This window comes from Triturus cristatus, chromosome 6 (genome assembly GCF_964204655.1).
Source record: "Triturus cristatus chromosome 6, aTriCri1.1, whole genome shotgun sequence".
Lineage (NCBI taxonomy): Eukaryota > Metazoa > Chordata > Amphibia > Caudata > Salamandridae > Triturus > Triturus cristatus.
This window is the reverse complement of record NC_140589.1, coordinates 211313677-211340244: the sequence shown is the minus strand read 5'-3', so window position 1 is coordinate 211340244 and position 26568 is coordinate 211313677. Positions and strand designations below refer to the sequence as shown.

The 26568-nt window shown below is 45.5% G+C and overlaps 1 protein-coding gene across 2 annotated transcripts in view; it reads right to left on the bottom strand.

Moving 5' to 3' along the window:
• Positions 1-26568, bottom strand: part of SLC25A27 (solute carrier family 25 member 27) — a 267214-nt gene that overhangs the window by 43127 nt on the left and 197519 nt on the right. For both annotated transcript variants that reach the window (XM_085610548.1, XM_085610547.1), the window contains one exon: positions 24938-25030. In XM_085610548.1, coding sequence (XP_085466674.1) covers positions 24938-25030 — 93 coding nt within the window. The remainder of the gene's footprint in view (positions 1-24937; positions 25031-26568) is intronic.

Below are 26568 nucleotides of genomic sequence, written 5' to 3'. Positions count from 1 at the left end.
CTCACCCCAGGCAGCCCAGGAAGCAGGCCCAGGCCCACCAGGGGAGTATGAGGAGGTTGGTGAAGAGGGGAGGGGGCGGGGAGCACCAGGTCGCCCCGTCACCCGATATGATGGCCGCACCCCCACCGCCGGAGGAACAAGGGGCACCACCACCACCTCAGGCCCTCCCAGGCATGGCGTAGGGCGCCGATTAGAGGGCAGACTGCCCCGCGCCTCAGCCGGATCGGGAGCTCCAGGCTGGCAGGTCGCAGATTAGGGGTTCGGCCCATAGGGCAGCAGCGGCAGGCCCAACCCGGGCACAGAATACTGTACCCCCAGTAGGCCCGTGCACCCGCTTAAAGGTCCCAGCGACAGGTAGGTTTGACACCCAGCAGCAGTCCAGTCCGTCGCCGTCCAGTCGCGGCAGCCCGCCCCGCCGGCCAGGCCCACCACTCCAGTGCCCAGGGCCCACAGGGCAGCACAGGCCGCGAGCACAGAGGTAGGCCCGATCTCAGTCTGTCACTCTCCGCCGCTGCCCGACAGCAGCAGCCGAGGCGCCGCGACTCACCGCAGGCAAATGCCGATGGGCCGGATCTCCTCTGGGCCAGCAGTCGGGCACAGGCTCCACTCTCCGGCTTGCACCACAGACGGCCGGGTCCGCCTCACAGCCCGATCCTCCCTGGTCTGGATTTCGATCACACTACTGGGCCGCAGATGGAGGCAGCCGCTCCCGCCGCCACATAGGGTCCCTGGGTGAGGTTGCAGTGGCGCCCAGGGCCCTCCGCTCAGGCCCAATTTCACCATTTTCGGCACGCGGCTGTGAAACCAGGGCGGCAGAAGCACCAATCCAATTGGAGACGGTTCAGAAATTGTCCAATATGCAGCTAGGGAGTGCAGCGGATCTCTTGCAGCAGACAGGTACAGTGGATGGCACCTATCGGCGGCGGATGACGGAGGGGGTCCGGAGCACTCTTAGAGTGCGACCGCCATCTTGACGCCCCCTCGATAACACCACTTATTAACCCTTATAACGAATTAACAACACATTCAACACCTGTGCAAACAAGTGTTTTTGCCAAGTATAATTCGTATTTAATCACCCGTGTAACCACAATCTTTAACTCCAGACCAGGGTTCCTACACACGAGATATATAGAATAGAGAGGAACTACCAGGAAATAAACACTACAAGATGGCCGACAGACTTTTGACTGTCGTCAGTTTCCACTAGGGAACCGACCAGCATTTAGCGCATATGTTTGATGTTATCAGACATCTACGCGAACACCGACAAGACTCGCCACGGTTTACAGAAGTTCAGGAGTGTAGGATTACTCAGCGTTTGGATACACGGTAGGACCAGACGGTCACAGATTTCTTGCCTTGTAATGAACGTGCACGAGACGTTTTTGCACTTTGTTAAAGGCTTCTTTAAGCATTAATCAACACGGCGTACGCGATGCACTTGCTATTTAGTGTTAGTTTACACTAACACACAGCAACGCTCGGTTATTATCCACTCACTGACAACGCGAGTTCACGTTTGTCTCTTTTGATTAAATATCACTATCCATTTGTACAGTCAGAAGTGACTGTTTTCAACGAGCACCTGTCCGTTTCTTTTTTCTTTTTTCTACCGGCAAATAATGCGCGTTTGTCTTCGGTTAATAACCCTTCACATGCACAGTTAGAAACGTTCGTTAACGAGCACTTGTCCATTCTTTTTCGAGAGCACTGATTAAAATTAACCGGCATTATTAACCTTCAGTATCACAGTTTTAGATATGCTAAAATACACCTCCACTAAGACATACGTCCGTTGACTTTACCATCACAACACTTTCGTGTACACAGCCTGTCGCCCTCGATTTCGTGCCTGTTTGTGGGAGAATAGACATCTATGGACTATAGCACAGTATTCTTTCAATTTTTTCAGATTACTTGTACCTTCCCTGAAGAAGGGCTCAGTCCCGAAATGCATAGGGAATCACAGCACAGAATGAACCCAATTTAAGAAGTGACTTCATACAAAGTGATGTAACTCACACCAAATGAAATTATTGTGACGTAACAGTGAAGAAGATGATGCATTAAATACGACAGTGGAATTGGGATGATAAACGAAGTCTACTGTTTTCATTCTACCAAGCAGATCTACATTGAAGACTACCTCAGGAGACCATGTCTCAAAGGAGTGCCAGATGGGCACACTATTATTAGTTTAATAGTGCAAATTTTTGTTGAGAGTTTTTCTACCCACATCAAAAGCTCACTTAATAAAGTGACAGTGTAGATTTAATTTTAAAGCATCTAGAAGATACAAAAAAAGCCAGTCATCGATCCATGTGACTCATTTACCTTAAGACCTGATTCTAGAGTAACTAAAGACAAGTGCTTGGTGTAGGGGTTTACAAATATACTACAAAGCACCCATTTCTTTTTTTTTTATAATTCTTTTTATTTGCAACTTGTTGGTCATTACACATACACAATCACATTTCGTACATTGCGGCAATCACAGATTCGTACACACACATTTTACTTAAGATGACCTAGCATACATTTTGCTGACAGTACAAGGGTCCTTACTGCGTTAGGGGTTCGTCAAGGGAGGGGATCACGGGGGGCTCACACAAGTGTCCACGATATTCATTCCATTTTGACCAAACTGCCACCCATTTCTGGGGGCACCCCCGGGCCACATAGACGGTCTTCTCCTGCAGCATACACCAGTCCATATATTTTTTCCACTCACTAAGCGTTGGAGGTGTGCACGCTCCCCACAAGCGTGCTATATTACGCTTTGCGATCACCTGTCCGAGCGTTGCCCATAATTTGCCCTTTGCTGATAGGTCCGTGGGCTCCCAGATGTTCAAGAGGCACCTTTTAACTTCGGGTCGCAAGTCAACCTCCCATACTGTACGCATACATTCATGCACCCGCTTCCAGTATGTCTGTATTATAGGGCACTCCCAAATTATGTGAAGATACGTCCCCACCTCCCCACACTGTCTCCTGCATAGCCCGTCTGTAATCCTCCCCATCAACACTAGTCGTGTACCCGAAACATAGACTCGGTGGAGTATTTTTAGTTGTATCGCCGATATTGCTTCTTCTTTGGGGGAGAAGGGAGCCTCCCTCCATTCCTCATCCTCAATCTCCAGACCGTCGGCCTCCCATTTCCTTCTAAGTGCCAACAAGGGGTCTGGGGTGTGGTTTATGAGTTTTTTGTATATGTGAGGGAGATAGCTTTTTTGGACAAATGACCGTCAAGCAGCCTGTCCTCAAGGGGAGATGACTCCGGGAGCGTTGTGCCGGGTGGGATGTTGGACTGGAGCATGTACCGATAGTACTCCGTTTGCGCTAAGTCATAGGTTTGCTGTAGTGAAGCAAAAGTCACCATCCCCGTGGGCCCCCACAGATCCTTTATGCGGGAGATCCCTATCAGATCCCAATTACGGAACCCTTTTGTACGCCCCAACGTACCCAGTTTTTCGGAGACCCAAAGTGGGGTGGCCAAAGTAAGTTTGTTAGCCCATCCCAGGTTGCGGCTCACACTATGCCAAAGCTGGACCGAGTGTTTTGTAGGGCCCGTGAGTGGGTATTTATTAGGTTTAGAGTAGAGCGCAGTCTCAAAATTCCCCTCGGGAGCAGCCACCTGTCCATACTATAGCCGGGTTCCTTTCCGCCACTGTACGTTCCCTGGTTTATGGCTGAGAGATGTGCCGCCCAATAATATTTCCGAATATCTGGAAGTGCTATTTCCCCATCGTACCACCCCAGTGTGAGTTTTCGAAGCGATATGCGCGGTGTTCCAGCCCATAGTAGCTCTCTCTGAGTGGCCTCAATATCTGCAAAGTACTTTTGTGGAACTAGATCTGGGTAATTTTGCAAGGCATATAAGAAACGCTGCAGTGCCATCATTTTGAACAGAGCTGGGAAGCGGACGGACCTATGGGGAGATACTTGGTGGCCCTCTGAGCTGGGGCCGACCCCCACTCCGGTTGCGGAGATCAAAAATCTTGGTGTTTGGCTGGACCCTTTCCTCAACTTTGTTGGCCACACCAAAAGGACGGCGGCTTGCTGCTTCGGCATCCTGCGCAATCTGCGCCCTGCCCTTAAATACTTCGATGCCGCAACTCGTCAATTGGTGGTGCAAGCAACGGTTTTGGCACGGTTGGACTATGCCAGCTCCCTTTTTATAGGATTAAACCAGGCTGAGTTAACCCGACTTCAAAGAGTGCAGAACGCTGCGGCCAGAGCGATCATAGGTCTTCCTAGGTTTTGCTCGGCCGGTCAATCTTTGCGAGCCTTGCATTGGTTACCCGTTAGGCAGCGGATCCACTTTAAAGTTTTGTGCCTCTCCTTCAAAATTCTGAAGGGCCTATCACCTCCCTTACTGCACCAACTCTTGTGCCCTTACATCCCGGGCCGCACTCTGCGCTCGCTAGACCAAGAATTAGCGGTAGCCCCTCGGTTCAAACTCAGTCGGGTGGGGGGTCGCTCTTTTAAGGTGCGGGCAGCCGCACTCTGGAACGCTCTCCCTTTGAAACTCCGGACCTTTGGTGACCTGCTCTCCTTCCGCAAGGCCGCTAAAACTCATTTATTTTCTGAGCTTTGTTAAATCCTTCACTCCCCAATTTCTTAATAATTATTTCTGTTCCCCAGTTGTGTTGTGTTCGCCACCTTGTCGGTGCGCCGGGACGCTCCTTCGCTGGAGCAGCCGTGCGCAATACAAATAGCACTAACATAACATAACATAACATAACAGCTGTCCGACCCAGCAGGGACAGTGGGAGCCCCCTCCAAATAGCAGCCTCCCTCTTAAACCTCTGTAGCGGTGGCAGGAGATTCTTCTCGTAGCGAGTCGTCACATCTGAGGAGATAAAGATTCCAAGGTACTTGAACCCCTCCGTGGCCATCTAAATCGGGCAGTCACGCGGTATTGAGGGAGGGGGGGGGGCCCATGCAGGACATAGAAGAGTGATTGTCCCCAGTTAATACTATAGCCCGAATGCCTCCCGAAACTGGCGAATATATCTAGTGCGACTCGTAGGGATGTTGTGGGGGAGGCGAGGTATAGAAGAATGTCGTCCGCATAGAGCGAGATCCGGTCCTCCCACCCATCTGCCCATCTAAGCCCCCGAAGTGAAAGGTCTTGTCGTACCCAGGCCGCAAGAGGCTCCAGGGAGAGGGCGAAGAGCAAGGGTGAGAGGGGGCAACCCTGGCGCGTCCCCCTCTCCAGAGTAAAGACTTCTGAGATCTTGTTATTTACTACCACCTGGGCTAGTTGCTCAGTGTAGAGGAGGCGTACCCACCCGATGAAATTAGGACCGAAGCCCATCTTTTTGAGGACCGCCATCATATAGGGCCACTCGAGCGTGTCGAATGCCATAGCGGCATCCAAGGATACGACCACCACATCTTCCTGGATCGTATGGCTGCGTCCCAATACTCCATGGAGTCGTCGCAAGTTGAGCGCTGTATTACAGTGCGGCATAAAGCCCGACTGATCTGGGTGGATCAGTTTGGTAATGATCAGCTTGATCCTGTTTGCCAGGAGCTTCGCCAGGAATTTGGGTTCAGCGTTCAGTAGCGATATTTGCCTATAGGAGGCGCACAGTTCTCTCGGTCTCCCTTCTTTAGGGATGGCCACCAGTGTGGCGATACGTTGGTCCCTCGGAAGCCTCCCCAGCGCTTTACTGTCCTCAAACATATTCTTAAAGTGCGTGCCCAGGCAGTCTGGTTTGAGCTTGTACAACTCGATAGGTAGACCATTGGGTCCTAGAGCTTTCCCAGGTCGGAGGTCCTTGATTGCCTTGGTCAGTTCTTCCAAGGTAAGTACACCGTCCAGAGTCTCCCGATCTTTGTCCGAAAGAATGGGTAGCCCAATATCTTTAAGAAGCTCGGAGGAAGCCTCCTCCGGCAGCATAGATCCCTTGCTGTATACGTTTTTAAAATGTGATGCGAACTCCCTAATTATCTCCTGTGGCTCAGTAAAGAAAGCGCCCCCCTCAGTCTGAAGCTCCGATATCACTCTCTGCGCTTTCTGCTTTTTATCCAACCAGGCTATCAATTTGCCCGCTTTGTCCCCCTGGTCATACAGCCGGCCGTCCCCGTCTCTTGCTATGGTTTTAGCGGCGTCGGTGGCAAGTTCCTTATATTCGGCCGCCTTGAGCTGCATCTTGTACAGAGCTACAATATTCCTGTCAATTTGCGCCTCCGAGCGAGGAGATCCCGTTCGATGTTAAGCATTTGGCTCTCCTTTTCTTTGCGCTGGCCGGCTATTATTGAGAGGGCTTCACCCCTCAATACTGTCTTAAATGCTTCCCAAAGGACAGCAGGGGAGTCCACCGTCCCGACGTTCTCCTGGAAGTATTGGTCAATTGAGCGGCCAATCTTCTTTTTGGTCTCAGGATTATGTAAGTGCCAGGGGTTGATGGGCGCCACGCAGCCTGCTTTCTGTTCTCCAATAGTGAGCTGCGCCCATATGGGGGAGTGGTCACTTAAAGGCACCCATTTCTAACATTGCATAGCAATCCAAATTTGCTCAACGCCTGGTCCACAATAAAACTCAAAAACATGCACATTGGTAACCTAAAGTCACTCACTGCCGTGAACAATCAGCAAGGATACATATGCCATATCTCTGGCAAGACTGTGAAAAACCTTGGCAAAATCAAGAACACAGACCTCTCCCCAGAAACCAAAATTCACGATAGTCAAGCAGCGCTTCTTTTTAAAAAATTTTTTTTTAACTACACTTTTTACAATGCACCTTACCTGCAATAATTTACGAACGAGTGTTGGTGTGTATGAAAGTGTCCTGAGGCGGAAAGCCGGGACAGAATGTTTTAACCTGTATTCCTCTGGTAAAACTGCTAATCATTGGTAAATTGCGCTACTGTCCTACTGGTAACAGAAACCTCCCTATTGTCTTTTAACCTGGACATTCGGTAAGTTTGGGCACTTGAATCTGTGCACTTACCTGATCTTCTTTTAAATCCACAAAGTTCCGCTGTGTGTAACGGAGCGCGGTCGCTTCTTAAAAAGACTCGTCTAGAGTCAGAGTCCATTTTCACCTGTGGCCCTCTCTATCCCCATAGCAGCCGAGTAGGCGCTGCTTGGACTCCCGCCACTTACAATTGGACGAGCTGACGAGTGCTTGGCCCCTCCCCGCCCTCACGTCATCGCCAGGACTAAATGACGCCCTCCCCCAGGGAGCGCAGCGGACGGGCGCAGCGGCGGCGCCGGCGGAGCGCCGAAGGTGCGCCAAAGGTAAGCCCGTCTGCGCCCGTCCGCGCCACGACCAGGCCAAAGGCCATATCCCCTGGCCGTTTCATACAGTATTCTAGGGAAACTCTGCTTGGTCTTAACACTAAATCACCTACCTGCACTCCACCCTTTAACAGGGAAAACTGGGGAGGTTCCCTGGACTGTAATATATGGAAACAAAGTCCTGGCCACAATCAATTAAATAGGCCCCTAAACCATTACAAACCGACAAACCTACGCTGCGGGCTTGTCAACGTTAGGTCCATGAGCAAGCATGCACAACAGATCTTCGACTTAATCTCGGAAAGAGAGCTGGACTGTCTTTTTATGACAGAAACTTGGTTAACCCAAAACAGCAATCCGGATGTAACGACTGCTCTCCCCCAGGGGTACCTCATTGCCAGACAAGACAGACCCCTCCAGAGAGGCGGTGGAATAGCTGTCATCTATAGAGATTCACTGAGCTGCCTGACTTTCCCGATCCCAGGTATCAAAGGTGCGGAAAGCTTAGGCTTCGCCCTTAAGGTTCATGACTCCTTTACCTTCTCAGGAACACTATTATATCGACCTCCGGGAACACCCTCCGACTTTACAAGTAGTCTAGGAGAAGCAGTAGGGGACCTAGCACTAAAGTCAGCCAACTATACGATCTTAGGAGATACAAATATACATTTAGACTCCCTCACAGACCACGCCACCCTAGATTTTACGGACACAATGAAGATCCTAGGCCTTAACATACTTACCACCAGGCCTACACACAAGGCAGGCCACATCCTTGACTGCATTTGCTCAAATTTGGATACACTTCATGTAAAACCAGCCCAAGACCTAATTTGGTCTGATCACAGCTATATCCCTTTTGAACTCCAAGGGGTAATGGGACACATATCTGGGAATAAGCCATGTGATCCCCATGGAGGGCCAAACTGGAAGAAACTGATAGGACTACAGTGTTTCCTAACTAAGGCATTAGAAACCAGACCACCATCAGTAGGGGACCCTGAGAAAGATAGCAAGTCTTTCAGGGAATGGATGGACGTCCTAGCCATGGATAATGACAAAGCAAAGTCTAAACCAAAATATAAAAAGAAATCCAGACCCTCTGCCCCCTGGTTCTCCCAAAGCTTAAAGGAGGAACAAAGGAAGGTCAGAGCACTAGAGCGGAACTGGCGCCGAAACTACGATACAAATGACCAGTCCAGCTACAAAGTGGCCCGCCGTCACTATCACGGGATGATAAAAACTGCTAAAAAGGACTTTTTCACCAATGCCATAACCAACAGTAATAATAAACAAAAAGACATCTTTAATATTGTCAACTCATATATCAATCCTAAAACCATGCAGAGAGACATTCCCCCTTCCCTTACTCTGTGTAATAATATAGCGGAATTTTTTCATGAGAAAATACAGACACTCACTAAAGATTTCCCGCACCCTCTCCCCTTGGAGGAGTCCCAACTTAATAGAAATAGTGCGACCAGCCAGCTAGCCGCCTTCCAGGAAGTCAGCTTAGAAGAGTCACAGACAAAAATCTTAAAAATTAAATCAGGTTCCCCCTTCGACCCATGCCCCCCTTTTGTCCTCCACACTCTGGTGGAGACTGTAAACCCCAGCATTAATAATATCATTAATTCCTCACTCTCCTTGGGAGTAGTCCCAGAGGAATGGAAACTGGCAGCAGTAAGACCCCTACAAAAAAAACCGTTACCGGACCCTACCACCCTCACTAATCTACGACCCATATCCCTGCTTCCCACCTTCTGTAAACTCACAGAAAAGGTAGTTAACCAACAGCTCACATCTTTCTTAGAGGCCAACAACATCTGGCACCCTAACCAGGCTGGTTTCAGAGCAAAGCATTCAACAGAATCAGCTCTAATATTCTCCTCGGAAACACTTAGAGCAGCGCTAGACCAGGGCAAAAAAGCAGTCCTCATACTCCTAGACCTGTCTGCGGCGTTCGATACGGTGTCACATTCCATCCTGATAGACCGTCTAGCCGCGGCAGGGATAATTGGAAAGGCATTGAGCTGGCTAAAAAGCTTCTTAACAAATAGACGACAAGTGGTCACCCTGGGCCAGTTCAGATCTGAAGAGATCCCAATAAAGTCAGGGGTACCGCAAGGCTCTTGCTTGAGCCCGACGCTTTTTAATGTGTACATGGCTCCCCTGATTTCCCTCATATCATCTTTTGGAATAGCTACTATTTCATACGCGGATGACACACAACTCATCCTAGTGATGGAGGATGAAACCACCGAAGCAGAAACAAGACTTAAAAACTGCCTTAAAGCCACTTTCGATTGGATGAGGGTGAATCACCTTAAATGTAACACCGGAAAGACCGAGATTTTGCCGTTCGGTAAGGGAAACTCTTTTAACCCAGCATTATGGTGGCCAGAAGATGCAACCGTTCCTCCTAATACAGCAAACGCAGCCCGAAATCTAGGGGTAAAATTTGATCCTTCCCTTAGCTTTCAACAACAAGCAGTAGCCGTGGCAGGGACCTGCTTCGGCTTAATAAAAGGGCTCAGGAATTTTTTTGACCTAATCCCCCTTGCCGCAAGGAAGACGGTTGCAGTAGCTCTCATCACCTCTCGTATAGATTACTGTAATAGTATATACGCAGGAACTAACAGGACAGTCTGTCATAGACTACAGATGGTGCAGCATGCAGCGGCCAGACTAGTCCTTGGATGGAAAAGAAGGACCTCAGACACAATTGCTATGGAAACCTTGCATTGGTTGCCCATTCACAAAAGGGTGCTCTTCAAAATTCTGCTAATCACATTTCGGGCAGTTAACAAAATAGGACCCAAATACATTGAGAGCATGTTCCAACGCTACATTCCCTCCAGATGTTTGAGGTCCCAAGGTGACAATCTTCTGACTATCCCCAAGTTTAAACTCAAAACCAGAGGAGGGAAAGCCCTGGCTGTCTTGGGGTCCAGAGCATGGAACTCACTGCCCCCCCCCCTCCGACATATTACTACAGAAACAATTTTTAGGAAAACTGTTAAAACCTGGATCTACACCCTATCCGAGACAAAATGCAAAAACATGATTTAGTATCTTTAAACCAAGGATCCACCACAAGATCAATGAGTCACCATGGTCTCCCACACTCTGAAGCGCTAAGATGCTCCTTGGAGTGTAATCTGCGCTATACAAATACTAATTACATTACATTACATTACATAATTACCTAAAGTTGATCAATTCTGTTCTGTCAAACCTCGGCTATGAAAATGCCCTCCTCGTATGGCCCCGAAGTTATTTCATTGGAAGACTTCAGCAGTAGAAATCACTGCAGATGTTTTTTAAGCATAGAAATCAGAGACTACATATGCAGAGTCTTGCAGCACCTACTATGGTGGCTCACTTGAGTTAGATTCAAGCCCCTCATCATCACATATTGCGCACACCACAGGAACCATCATATCTCCTCCAGAAGAAAGTGGCTACCCTGATCACTCACCGAGTCAGGCTCTCTGAGATCCATGTTCAGGGAAAATATGTCATAGGCAACATTTCTGTCTTTTTAGCTTAACATGGGGCATGAACTTTAAACCTAAGTACACGTATACAATGACTTACTTGCTTATTACACAGACACGTATCAATGAGAGACACTGACAACATACATCACTATTCTCATGTAAAACCAAGAATCTGCGTACACCTGTCTCATCTAAGCATAGTGAAACCAGGATAACGTGGCCAATCATGAAAAATACAAATGGTCCAGTCTTCTACATCTCCATACACCATGTAACTCTCTAGAGCGAGTGTCTGATCCAGTAGGACACCCAGTCAACTTAGTTCTACATGATGCTACAGCTGTCATGTCCCAAAAGATGGGTTGCTCGTATTAGACCCTAGCTGGTCACAAAGTAGGCCAGGACAGTGGAAGGCACAGTAAACTGTCACTGCCTCTAGAAGCAATTTATTATAGGACACACGCAGAATTATGATGCAGGTGTAACTTTCCTGCTTGTTTGCTGCCCATACCTGCTGCCCGTATTGCCGTGGCTGCCTTTTGGAGGCCTCCTGGTGGGACGAGGATCCCAGGGGCTGCGCCGCCATTCCAGCGGTGCCCGCGCTGCTCCACACACTCTGGGGAGGACTTCAACCCCCAGAGTGCACCGCTTCATCCCGCAGCTGCAGCGAGTGAGGGGGAGGCGTGGCCAACGCGCTTATAGCGCAGCCTCTCCCCCTGCGGCTCAGGGAACTTTCCTGCTTGTTTGCTGCCCATACCTGCTGCCCGTATTGCCGTGACTGCCTTTTGGAGGGCTCCTGGTGGGACGAGGATCCCAGGGGCTGCGCCGCTGTTACAGTGGCGCCCGCGCTTCTTCACACACTCTGGGGAGGACTTCAACCCCCAGAGTGCACCGCTTCATCCCGCAGCTGCCGCGAGTGAGGGGGAGGAGTGGCCAACGCGCTTATAGCACAGCCTCTCCCACTGCGGCGCAGGACGCAGCCCGGACCAAGGGCGGGCCCGTCTGCGCCCGTCAGAGCCTGAAAGAGTCTGGGCTGGGCTAGCCCTCTAACATCTGCATTCCATGCAGCCACAGACTGTAATCGTATCGAGCGGAGTAAGTATTAAGTAAATTGTGACTGTACTCGCCCAAATGAATAGTTGCAAAGTGGGGCGGGCTCAGGGGTGGCAGGGAACCTAGACGAGTTTCTTGTGCGCGCTGAGTCTGCCCTGATGCATGAAATTGCATTAACTGAACGGAGGCTATCCCTGGACCCGCAATCTCTTTTTTTCATATCAGCCTGATAATTACACAGTCAATGCCTTGAGTAATGGCCCGGAAACTTCCATCGTCCCTTGACTGACTGATACCACTGCCGACTCACCGGGATCCTCCAGCAATAAGAATCCTAATCTGTCGGCCCAGGATATGAGTCTTATTATCGAGCAAGAGGCAGAGACACAGAGTACTGGTGTTAGTACTAGAGGCCAGAAAGCAACGAAAAACCAGGGAGGCAAGAAGGGACTAGATCAGGGAACCAGAAAGAAAAGATGCGTGGCACAGAAACAAAATCAACGAGCAACACATAAAACTGTTCCCAGAATAACCTCTCTGGTAACGAATAACAAAGCCTGCTCTTCTATGTCATCATTCCCCAGTAATGCCACGGCGAATAATGATGGGACTTCTAATACTGCTCGGTCAAGTGAGGACGATCTTTGGGGGTTACTGTTTGCTGACCTCCTTGCCCCCGTGATTTTACTTGAAAGGTTAGCAGCTCCACCCCAATTAGCTAGCTCTGTTGTTGGTGATAATAATGGCAAAGGTGTTGGGCCTATGCTCCTTAAGAGGGAACGGCGTTGGGGATAAGGGTATAGTCACTACAACTTATTGCCCAAATCCCAAATGTAGTCAGACCTGCAGCCAAGCAACGACGACCCAATTGCCCTCTAACTCAAGCACTGATCCTTCGACAAGTGCACACACTCAGTCTATTCAGAATGGCCGGGGCCATAACTTCCCATTGATTCGGCCTGTAACACTACAAAACCCGGTTACGCACAATATGGGGGGGGGGAAGGAGGGGGAGCACAGGGGAACACGAAAGTAGATCTAGGTTCAGTTGCACCAAAGCAGTGTAGGACATAGGAAGCCTCGCCCAATATGGTCCTAAATCTCCCTCCTGAAGCGACCCCATACACAGTGGTCTTAGCAAATGCCCCTCCTGTGCTTGGTAATGATTTTGAACACTGGTCAACTCTACGCAATAAAGCTGGTCATTTTCTTAATACCAAAACAGGGCTAAATAACGCTCTTTTCAGTGAATTCAACATGGCAAGACAAGTCTCATGGGTTGGAAAGTTAAACGATTGCAAGGAGATTGTATTGTTTTATCATTTAGATCGCCAAATCTGGTACGGCACATTCTTAATAGAGAAGGAACTGGGGAGATTAATGTAAATGGCATTAATATTCTCCCTCTGGGTTTTTTTTTATAAATAACCCCTTGACTGATGAACAGTCTTATCTCCAACAGCCTCTTTTTTCCAATAGTAGTTTTTCTCGTTACATCGTGCCAACCAGCAATCGTTTTGAAGTATTTGAGTCCCTAGACACAATTGATTGACCATTTGATCAAGCTCCTAGTCTATCGTATAAAGAATACTTGCCTACCCTAGCCCAAGGCTCTAAATGCAGCATACATGAACCATCTATCTTTGACGACGCTGTTAATTCCTTTATTGTAGAAAGCTGGCTTAACTGTGACATCACTTCCAGCCATGGAGCTCCCCTGCAAGGGCCGTTAGATAGAGACTGCAATCATTTATCACTGCCCTGTGCCACCCAGTTAACTATATTAGAAGGAGTCACAACCGCAAAAGTTATGCAACTTGTAATGCACCTTGATAACAACCATGCCTCGTCAAAATTACCAATGTATATCCAGGACAATATAGGAGAGGAAACCCTCTGTAAACTTGTCTCATGGAATATTGCAGGATTACACCAAAAATTGTTAAATCCAATTTGGTGCGATTTTATTCAAAGTCAGGATATGCTCTTCCTTCAAGAGACATGGGCTAGAGATCCACTACATATTAACGGGTATAGAACCTTACACACCGAGGCACGAGATAGTAAAGGAGGTAGACTAAAGGGAGGCCTTTGTACATATATTGCAAATACGCTGAATTCTAGTGACATAGAATCTAGGCTAGATAATGCATTTTTTCAAATTATTAATATTAAGACAGACAGCAAGCAATCAATAATTTTGATTATTTTGTATAACAATATTGCCACGCTTGATGTAGAAGCGGTTTTAATGAGTTAATAACTGATGTTCAATCCCTCTGGCAGAAAAGTGTCTCGGACACCAAGATCCTATTCGCAGGAGATTTTCACTGTGGTTTATGTCCCGCTGATGATTCAAATGTGTGTGGATTCAATGTGGAGGAAAGGCTCAGTGGTACGCATTTTACACACTCAAAAGTCGGGGAGCGGCTATATGAGTTGTTAAGCACCCTGGACTTAGGATTTGTAAATGAAATGTGCCTGGAACCAGTATCTATGGGGTATACTTTTAATGGGCGGGGTTTACACTCTACAATTGATTTTTTTATTGCTGTCAAATTTCTATGCGCTCAGGTTAGCTCATTTCACATTGGAGATATATCATTGAGTGACCATTTCCCACTGTGTGCAACATTTAAAGGATGTTTAAAAAGTTCAAATAGGGATAATATTGCTCCATTGCCTTTGGAGTCACTTGCACTGGATAGAACGAATAGTTATGCACTGAAATGGGCTATGATTGATCCCGATCGTGTTAAAAAAATTGTGGTGACTAATTGCAAAGATGAATTCGATATTTGTACTAGCAATTTAGCTGGCCCAGGTAGCATTTTAGAGGCTTTTGAGTCAATATCGAGTACTGTGAGGGAAGTCCTTTCTGTTCACAAGGCCAGGAAGGCAAAACTAACGGGTTGGTTTGACTCACAATGCACGAAAGCACACACAAACTTAAAAAATATTCTTCACACTATTCCGAGAGATCGTGTGGCCATTAGGGTGGCAAGGAGAACGTATAAACTAGCAATTAAGGTGAGAAGAGATAGCCTGAAAAGGGAAGCCTGGGAGTCCCTCCATTCGGCTGCCTTAAGTAGGGATAGCAGTGCCTTCTGGAAGGTGGTAAAAGCACCTTTTCTGAAACCATACGGGGGTCCTTCCATTGAGATTGCTATCTCAGAGGAACAGTGGATTGGGCATTTCACAGAGGTCTTCAGGGGGATAGATCGGCCTGACAATGACACCTTATTAAGGAATAAATAATTTAATACTGACCTCAAATTCACCCTAGACGAGGTGGTGATGGCAATCTCCAACACCCATGGAGGAAGGGTGCGCGGACCAAATGGTGTCCCCAGTGATCTCTTTAAGTCAAATTTATCTACAGAGTCAATCATAGTTCCCATTTTAAAAAAGGAAACCAGCAAGACCCTAGATGCTAAAGGCCCATTTCATTACTCGACTCAATGACAAAAATCTTAGGTCGAGTAATTTTAGTAAGACTAAAAGCCTGGGCATCTGATAATAAGATTCTATCCGATTTGCAATATGGCTTTCGCGTGGGCACTATTGAGCAGTCTCTTTATCTTGCTTTACTGGTGGGAAAATATGTTGTGTGAAAAAGGGTAACTTGTTTTTAGCCTTTGTAGATTTGACAGCAGCTTTCGACTCGGTACGACATATTAAATTGTGGGAGATTTTAGAAAGGATAGGTGTGGATCATCAAATGATTTACTTTTTAAGGCGGTTTTACTCTAATGCACAAACCAGAGTCCGCTTTGATGTCAAGGGTGGGACCACATCTTCAATCCCAATCCGCAGGGGAGGCCGACAAGGATGTGTCCTCGCACCATTTCTTTTTAACTTACACATAAATGATCTGGAGGGCGCATTACTTGAGCAAAAGGTTAACTTCCCTAAGATTAATGGTCGCCCAATCCCTGCCCTTTTATACGCCGACGACGCGGTTTTATTGTCTTGAACCCAAGTCGGTTTACAGAGAGTTTTGAACGGTTTTAACGATTTTATGCGGGACTTAGGTCTAAACGTGAACACGTCTAGGACCTACATTATGAGCTGTGGGGTGGGGAGGAAAAAATGTCGGGAAGTGTTTATTGCGGGTCAAAAGATTGACATAACAAAAACTTTTTCTAATCTGGGTGTTATGTCCACCAAGAGGACATGTGGACACAGGCAATAAGATTTAAGACACTTAGTTTTATTAACACAATATCCGCACTCACCCAGTTTTCGAAAAGATTAGGGTTACGACCACCACTGGAACTTCTACAAATTTACCAGGCAAAATGTATTTCCACCGCAACCTATGGGTCTGGAATCTGGGGTATTACAAGTACTAACGCCTACAAGTAGTGGAAAATAAATGTTTAAGATATTTATTGTCTGTACCAAGAACAACACCTGCTTACATCGGTCATGCAGAATTGGGATTAACATATCTGACTGACATGATTAAACTTGAGCCAGTCTTATTGTGGCACCGTGTATGGACTAAAGAAGAACCCACATTAAATAGGGATGTTTTAAAGGGTATTTTAAAATTGGAAAAAGCTTTAAGGATTCCCTGGATTTATTAGGTTTCTAATTTTATGCATAATCTTGGCCATCCTGAATATTTTACTGACCCTGAATCCTTGCACTCAGTAAGAAGGAAGGAATTAAAAAAAGAAGGCATTGCATTGCTGGCAATGACAAGGCTGATCACGGAAATTTCTAAACCCTCGGTATTAGATAACCAAATGATTTTAAGTGTTTTTAAGATTCAGCATTACCTAGCCATAGATCCAGCAGGGTTTGATAGGTTTTTATTAACAAGATTCCGACTTGGTATATTTCACAGACTCACCAGCTTCCCTAATATGAACAATTGGAGTCGCACTTTGATAGTCTGTCCTTGTGATGATAGCTCATGTCAATCCACCATCCATGTTATCTTTTTTTGTGGCTTTTACTCTGAAATGAGTAAAGTGTGGATTCGACCAATGTTAAAAATGATGGGACTTAGGACTTGTCGACCTGCGTATATCGCACTGCAAACCCTGGACAATTCTGATATGATATGGAAAGTTGCGATGTTTTTGAAAAGGACGGTCGCCTACAGGAAGAGCTTAGTGTTTTATTTAACTGTGGTTGTCAAATGTGTATTGCCGATTGTATCTATGTCTTTGTAACTTTCATATATGATCGATACCTATGGAGCTATAATATTTTATATTGTCACTCTGATTATAACGATTTATGTACTGCTTTTATGATTGCACAATTTTACAATCGAATAAAGCTTGTTTTGATTGTATGCAGGTGTAAGCAATCCATCTGTATTAAAGGGCAGAAATCCTTGCAAAAAAGTGAAGCTTCTTCCACAGTTCAGCACTATGTTGCACTATAAAAATACCCACACATTAAGATGATGAAGTATACCCTAGAGCTTTGCTCACTGTTCACTGTTCTGCTCACCAGATAAGTTTCTGCTATAAAACATACCCATACATATTGGAGCTGACCTGTTCAATTGTCTACTGGAATAAGCATCACAGATCCTTGATGCAAGTCCTATTGTAAATGATAAGTTACTTTTTAGGTCTGGCATTAGCCAAGAACGTTTGACTTTACTACAATATGTATAATATAATTGAATATAGGGGTTTTCAGCCAGCTTTCTTCATTGTTGGTATGTTGTGTGATTCACATTTTGCTTACTTCCACTACAGCATATAGCATGGGGTACTGGGTTAGCCTACTTAAGCCACTGGTTAACTTTACTTTGAGTGACTGCCAGGGCTTTTTTTTTTTACTTTATAATTACTTCGATGTTGCCTTTGTGTTTAGAGCCTGATGTGATAGCAGGGCCCTTCTGATGCACATTCCATCTGGGAGACAGCCTTTACCACGACGGCCGAAACATGCGCTGCAGTTACAATGCGAAAACAACAATTGATGGACAGAATGCAGAACAATGTCATACATTCACCCCCGTACAGAGATCTGGGCCTAAATCCATCGTTTTTTTGCTCACCATGCCGTTCCAGTTAGAATCCAGCCATATGCAAATCAGTCTTGACCCTGTGCCTCATGGGAACAGTCCAGCCCGAACTGCCAAGCCAGATCCTCCCTGGACTGGAAACAAGCATCCCAGGACCGGTTTCGGGGTTTCACCCCTCTTCAGCCAGGATAGCTTGATTCCAGTGGCATGGAGAGCACGGGACCCAGGCTCAAGACTGATTTGCATATGGCCATGTCTGAACTGGGGTGGCGTAGTAGGCAAAAGAACGATGGATTTAACCCAGATCTCTTGACTGGGGGAGAATGTCTGCATTGTCAGCATTCCGTTCATCATTTGTTTGTTGTAAAGCAGTTACAATGCGGCCATTACAAGGAATGCGTCTTTACCATGCATTCCTTTACCACACTTCATAACAACGACATGACTTAGGGAAGGCACCGTTGGACTTTAAAGTCCTGCGCTTTCCCTACTGTTGCGCAGACTGGAGTCTGAATAGTAAATAATATCACTCCAAAGACCAGCACTTTAGCTAAGGCATGTCGTTGTAACAATATGCGTGGTAATGGAATGCGATGTAAAGCTGCATTCATTGTAAAGACTGAGGCGTAACAGCATGCTTGGTAAAGGCATGCGTTGTTCCGACATACAACCATTCCATCTTTATGAGATCCCATCTCCAGCAAATGCTGTTGAAAATTACATTTTGGAGTGTTTTGCTTTTCTGACTGCTGCCATTTCATAGCATACCAGATTGTTTCCATTTGAAACTGTTATGTAATAAGTCCTGATGATCTCCCAATTACAAAAAGAAATGAACTTGCTCGAGTCTGCTCGCTGAATATATTTAGTAAGGAGTAGGAACTCTTTAGGGGGCTCAGGAAAGCTGAGAAGAGTGGCCCTAGCCATTGAGCAGAGTATGATAGTCTAGTATAGCAACTGGGCTGTCTCCCCACCATGCTGTATACTCTTGAAAGGACATGAAGGGGAAAAACAATCTTCCAATACCCTCACTCCCACTAGTCGCAGAATTTGGCCAGCAGTCGCTTCCAATGTTGGGGAAGTGGCGGGGCAGCGAGTTACACACAGCAGGTAGGAATGGGAACTACGTTATGTTACAGTTAGCAAGTCCGGCCCACTCCCACCACACTCTGCAAGTAATATCAACAGCGTCAACATCATCTCTCATGGTGGGAGGTCTCCGGGATATACTAGCTAGAGGGGTGAAACGGCCTTTCAACATCTATTTTAGGTGCCCATGTGTAAGTTGATGCGGCGGGGGTAGCCAATATTTTAGTTAGTGAGAATGTGCACCAAATAGTAGATGTATGGATCCGAGCTTTAAAAAAGAGTCCATGGCCACCACCCGATTACATCGCAGCAGTTTATTCGTATAAGATACCTCTGATCCATTAATGGACTTTGACAATAAGGCATTTCGTTTGTGTTATCAATATCCCTACCATTTGCAAGAAACTTTTCCCAAGGAGAATATCTTTTAAGCATCGCTCCACAGAAACCCCTGGTCAATATTTGAATTGTAGGTGAATGCAGCTGAATTAGAGTAAATTTGGGGTGCACAGGGGAAGGGGGCTGTGTGCCCTTTGATCGAGTAATTGAGTGTTTCTTTCTCCCTATAACTCCAAAACTTTGGCTGTACTTCAGCAAACCCTTTCTTTGTACTTCAATACTAGATGGCGGGACCGCCTTTGAAAAGGTATTGATGATATAATGTGTACAAACAGGACTTGCCTTGGTTCAGACTTCAGGCAAGCACTAGCACTGACAGTAACAAGGAGATATAGACACACAGATGGGTATACACACATATATATTGAGATGTGGAGAGACAAACTAGGAGGCAGGCACCGACGCTAGGAGATGCAGCCAGAAGGAGGAGATGCAGGAACAGTCTAGGAAAAGGTATCACAGTAGCTTGAAGGCACAGAAAATGAGAAAGGAAAAGACAGATCTAGAGATGGGGTGATGCATATTGTGTGGAATTGGGCTGTTGGCAGCGGGGGGGGGGGGGGGGGGGGGGGGGTGAGTCCTTCTCAAACAACAGCCACATTCCCTGTCACGGTAAACCAAGCCGGTCTCAAGCAGCAGGGCAGATCTCAGAGCACACTGCAGGCTTCAGGCAGCTGGGCAGTCCTCCGAGTCCTTCGACAAATCCAGAAGTAAACTGAAAAGTGGGTCTGATGGTCCTATTTTAATACTTGGAGCCAACTTTGAAGTGGAAGAAACTTCTGGAACTTTCCTCTCTCAGACGTTTCTGGAATTTCCTTCCTCTCTGCCTTGGTTACAGGATGTCTAGAAGCACAATGGCCAGTGAGAAGTTATTTGTGTGTGTGTGCGCGCTGCGGCAGTGCCTGTGAAGTGCAAATGGGGCTGTGCACAGCTCTGCACCCCCCATCCTGCCGGAGTGGCCCTTCCTGCAATACCAACTCCCTCTATTGTGTCACTGTCTGGGAGGAATACACAAAGGCCAAAGCCAAATACACTCAGTCATGTGAACCAGGCTGCATGCACCAAATGGTTAGGCCAAAAAAAGTCCAACTTTGTAAAAGTGGCCTTTTCAGAATTGCAACTGAAAATCTGACTTTACCATCAAAGAGGATTTTAAATTGCAATTCCTTAGACACCAAATATGATATTTCTAAATGTTCCCAAACAAAAATTATCACATTTAAAATAATAAGGTAACCCAATGTTGTCCTATAGGAGAGTTGAGCCTCACACTAGTGAAAAACGAATTTAGGAGTTTTTCACTATCAACATAAAATGTTATTGTTTTAGACCTCTTCTGGGATCAACAATATAACTACAATACATTTTAATAAAAGACATATTTAAGACAATGGTAAATAAGTGTTACAAAATTCAAACCGGTTATAACAGACAAATTCATTAGGTGGTATTCGTACTAGGTCAATCAGATCATTAATTCTTGAGACATTATATCTAAAGCATATCGGTTTTATAAAACAATGTCAAGCCTCTATCAAAAAAACTTGGGCAGATGAATAAACGGGTGCTGAGTCTTGGATACCTCCATTACAAAGGCCACAGAAGCATAGTTTATCAGTTGTTTCCCCCCAGTGTTTAGTAAAAGCATTTGATGGGAGATTCCCTAATCGAAGCAAAAGTATGCATCACCTGACTCTGCGGTTTAGTGTAAATCTGAGATATTTTTGCTGATTTTAAATTCTATTTTGGCTGCATAAGCCTGTATTGAGATAACGGAGAGCAGTGTTCCATATCAAGTTCAAAACTTAATCTCGGTTGATTTTTTCAGAAAAAACTTCAAGAGTACCGGTGAGTGGCCAGACTGTAAAAGATTGATGGAGCATTGAAAATGCCCCAGAGCAGTCTTAAGCTTTTCTTTAAAAGTGAGCTGACTTCTACTACACTTAAAAGTTTCCTGGTATAGCAGAGCTCCGAGGGAGCCGTTGAAAGCATGTAGCAAGTTTCATGACCTTCTAATTATATTTGCCAAGGCTCTAGTATATGAGCTAGCTACTGATAGTTCAAGTTGTAGCACTTGAACAGACGTGGCTTGGCTCACTGGGGTAATCTTAAATAGAAACTTCCCTCCATTAAGGTTTAGAAAAGACCACTTTTGCATAGGAATATATTCTAATGCATAGATTAGGATGGGGGGGGGGGGGGGAGATCTTAATGTAAAAAGTTTCAAGGAGGAGATAAAAATGTTGGTTTCCTGAGGATGAATCAAATCTCTTCATTGCACTTAGTCGGGCCACAGCCTTAAATTCCAAATGCTGGAAGTGGGGATTAGATTCTAATGTCTATGAAAAGACTCTACCCAGATAAGTGTACGTCTTTACGACTATTAGTGGTCTTGCTCCAAACTTCCAGCCAAAATGAGGGGAGCATCCATATTACGGAGAAGACCGATGGGAGTGAGGTCGAAAATAACTACATCGCCTGCATACATTAAAATGTGGATGTTTTGGAATGATATTTTTGGGGGTGGTTAGTTACTTCTCAGAAACTGTCTGGCAGGTCACTAAGAAATAACGAAAACAGTAATGGGGCGAGAAACATCCCTGCTTAAGGCCATTCAAAGAGGACATCATCTGAATCAGTCTCTTATCCCCACCCATCTGTGCTTTACTCCATGTAGATGAGTGGAGGGCTACTATTAATCTTAAAAGAGCTCCCGTAATTCGCTAACTTCTTCCCTATATCTGCCCTATTAAATGATGTAGAAACATCAACAAAAACACTAAATACCACCTATGATTTACTAATCACATATTTGTCAATTATAGTTTGCAATATTGCGATATTATCAGTCACTGAGTGGTCTGGGTGAAAAACTGCTTAGATCATGGGAATGGCATTCCTGGACAAGGACCAGTGTTTTAGATGGTCTAAGATGGTGGCTGCAAAGATCTTCCGTGTTGGGTCCAGGAGAGCAATTTGGCAATAATTACTTAGAGACAGGCGGGAGCCTTTATTTTTTTTTTTAAGAGTGGAACAATGATGCTTCCTGTCTAGGAGCTTGGGATATAGCCAGTTTTGTAGCAATAAGTGAAGAGAGGGGTCAGGAATTTACTCCATGCTCTGTAATACTGTTATGGGGATCATGTCAGGACCCATTGCTAAAGTTGCTCTCGCCTTCCTTATAAATTGGTCTATTTGTTTTTCAGATGGAGCCATAAATTGCTGAACAGATTCATTAGGTGGCCTGGGACTTGGAGATTTTAAATTGCACTAATTGACTGTGTTTGGTCTGTACAGTTCAGACAGCTAATTTACCCATTCTTTCTGCGGAACTGGTGTCACATTTGTTTGTTTTTTTTGCTTTCGCTCACTCTTGCATTTAGGCCCCAAAAAGCCCTGCTTTTTTTCCAGGACTGCCTCTTGTAGGTCTACCCAGTTTTTTTTCCATTATATCTCTCTTAGGTTTCATATGGATTCTACTCTTTCTTTAAAACAGATTTTTCTTCCTGGTAGAGAAAAACTCTTTAAACTGGAGTCAAATGAGTTTTAGTTGTCTTGAATAGGGATCCTTTGAAATATTATTTTTTTATCTTAAAGAAATGTTCTTGGAAAAAACAGCCTTGCTCTCTAGAGTGTAAACTACCGAAGTGAGGTACGTTCAAGGTGTTGAACCAGAATGCTTCCTTTGATGACTTGGTTAGATAATGGACTCTAGTGTCATATTGATTGTCCACAAATTCTCGGCATTCCATATGGTTCGACCCTGTTTTTGTTGAGTTAGAATGTCTCTGCTTCCACTTGAAAGGGACCATGAGGATGTATCTTGTAGATTCAACTCCAATTCCAGGAGAAGGATTGCATGGTCACTACTATGAGTGAATTTTGTTATAATGAGATGAAATTTATGGCTGCTGATAACATAGACTAATATGGAAGGACCATTTGGTCCTTTTCTTGTGAAGGTTGCCGGGATATCGCCTTCCGTTTTTCCTTTCAAGATGATTCCATTCGATAGTTCGAATATCATCTTTCCACGCTTATCTGCCTAGATGGAAGCTGGCAGAGCAGAAGATGGTATAGACCAGGTTTCTTCGAGGGCTATATTTTGGTAAGCTATCAGCGAGGCATTAGAGTTTTTTGCATTAAAATCCCCCATGATAAGAACCTGTACGTTTCCACAAGCTTGTAAGATCGTTTCAATGTGATCAAATATTTTTATCAGCAATAAGTTGTGTTCGGGGCCGGTGGAACATAGAGGTTAAAGAGGAGTAGTGCCTCGCCTAAGCAAACTCTTTCATTCCAGAATTTTATCTTGATGCATTGTGAATTTTTACAGGAAAGATGGAATATTTTAAAGTCCCAGCTTAACTCCACCAAGAGTAAAATAGACAAGCCACCCTTTGTATGGCCTCGTCTTACCCTCGTGGCTGGAATATCACCCTGCCCTTTGGGCTGTTTAGGGCCTATCCAAGGGGTTACATACATTACAAAGAGAGAATTAGGCTTCGCAAAGGGGTTATTTCGTCAAGCTGAATTGGTAGTTTGAACTGCCCTACAGGCTGCAAATTGCAGGCCTGAGACATGTTTAGGAGGCTACATAAGCGTGTGGCGAAATAAGTGCTGCAGGCACACTAGTAGCATTTAGTCAACCAGCCCTGGTTATATGGTATACCACTTTACTGGGGATCTACAAGTAAATGTAATATGCCATCAGGTGCAAGCCAATCTTACCACGTTTTATAGAGTGAGCAAAAGCACTTTAGCACTGGTTAGCAGTGGTAAAGTGCCAAGTCCTGAGGTCAACAAACACAAATTCAGCAGAGGGAATAAGACAAAATGTTTGAGGTTAACTTTGGGGGGCAAGTCCAGGACAGATATAGCGAAATGAAAACAGATTCAGGAACAAAGTGGCAGAGAGGTAGGGATGGGTAGACAAAGACATAGGGAGGGGAAGAAAGATGTAAGGAGGAGACGCCACAGATGTAGATAGAGGGAATAAGACAAAATGTTTGAGGTTAACTTTGGGGGGCAAGTCCAGGACAGATATAGCGAAATGAAAACAGATTCAGGAACAAAGTGGCAGAGAGGTAGGGATGGGTAGACAAAGACATAGGGAGGGGAAGAAAGATGTAAGGAGGAGACGCCACAGACGTAGATATGGGGAGACGCAAATGTAGAGAAGGTCAGACAGAGGCTTAGAGAATATACAAATTTAAGTTTGAGGGAAACATAGGCATTGGTTCATTCAGAAACAGGTTAGTGACAGGGAGACACAGTTGTATAAACAGAGAGCCCAAACATGGGAACATGGATACAACAATACCAGGAAAGGGAGGAACATTACAGGCAATAAGGTAGTGACATAATGATAAATAGACAGAAAAGAGATATATGGGCACAGACAGGAGAGATCTGCATACACGCATGGAAAACTTGGACATAAGGACTTAAAGACAGGGACATGGAGAGATGAGCACAAAAATTAAACGACAAGACAGGGATGGGGAGACACAAATACAGGGACTGGACACCACGGATTTTGCAGATTCAGTCAGAGACGATAAGACACAGGACAGCATACATTATTATGTAGTCAAAATCTACAAATAAAGAACATAAAAACATGAAATAGCCAAACCTTCCATGCTTGTCCCTTGGCTGGTTCATTATTCGGGTTTTAATAACATCAGCAGGAGTTCCAAGGATTGCGGCAACAACACCAGAACATCCACTGTAGATAAAAAACAAAGCTACAGTGAAAGTGCTTGTTTTGATTTAGAAAACAGCTTACAATTATATCCTGTAAGAACTCTGTATCCTACACGGTTTCAGCAACTTTCATATGACTCTGAAAAAATTGCACTGAACAAAAGAAAGACACATTGCAAAATTGACAATACCAGATTCTAGCGTTGCCACTGTTCTTACTGCGATATATGCCCTGAATACAGACCATTTAAGTAATTAAGTAGCTGTATTAGAATGCTTGGGAACTACAACTGTGTGCTGGTCGTAGATCTAGACCATAGGCACGATGACATCAGGATGATTAACAGAAAACTATTTGAGTTGTGGAGGATATTGCACTCTGGGTGAGAGGTTATTCATTGTACTCTAATCAGCAAAGGTATCCCATCCAGTGTAATGAAAGCTCGGCACTACACTCTCGGGGCATCAACCGCTCAAGCGCAGGGAAGGAAGCATTTCATTTTTGTTAAATAACCCTCACACACTCTAGTAGTGCCATGCTTCACTACTAGGTGATTAGTATTTGATTCGGCAGGACGTATCCACACCCGGGAATACATCTCTACCCTTCTGGCTTAGGGGGGGAAGGGCTCTTCTACCTTAGCCTAGTATAATACTAGTATGTACTCACCAATGCACAAGCTCCATGTTAGACTTGATCATATATTTTGCTCAATTTTGCTCTAGTTTACAGTGGTCGTATTGGAGTACCTTGGCAGAACATTCTCAGATCATTAACTACTATTACCGACTCTCACTTGGGGTAGACCAGTCACCTCCATCTCGAACTGGAGAATTTAGGGTGATCCATCTGGATCAGAATTGTTTTTTTCTAAAATGCAGAATGTCACTGGATATTTGGTGCTTCTTACCGGTGTTAAAAAAGGCTACAATGTTCCCTAATTGCAGTACTTAGGCGGGTGGGATTTCATGGAGATAGACTGAGGTGAATAGGACTCTTCTACTTCCAGTCTTTGGCCTAAGTGACTAAGACAGAAGAGTTGGATTGGAGCATATGGCTAGTAGACAAAATACATATAATTTTGCTATACGAAGAAGACGCAAGTCTGCTTCTAACAAATTTGCGACAACAGACTAGAATTGCTTCCCTGGAAGACTTAGGTTGAACGTCAGACTGAAGGGGCAACTGGATAACAACATGCATCTTTCCAGGCAGCCCAGAGCCAAAAGCTGAACCCCCACAACTTTCAGACATGGTCATCTCATGAGAACCGCACACCTTATCACTTGGAGGTGAACCTCATGGACGGGAATATGGGAGCAACTCTGCAGGCAGGCAGTAGGGTGGACTTTATTCATTTGTCTTGGGTAAGATAACAATAGCCAACATGCTAATAGTTCCAAGATTGCTGTCCTCTTTTGAATCTACCTCTGTGGACCCTGAAGACATTTTTCAGAGACCGGTTTTTACTGTTGGCGTATATGGTCTGGAGTGCCTGCTGGCACAGAATAGAGCTCTGTGAAATGGAAGCCTGGGTGGAGGGGAGCTTAGGAGGACCA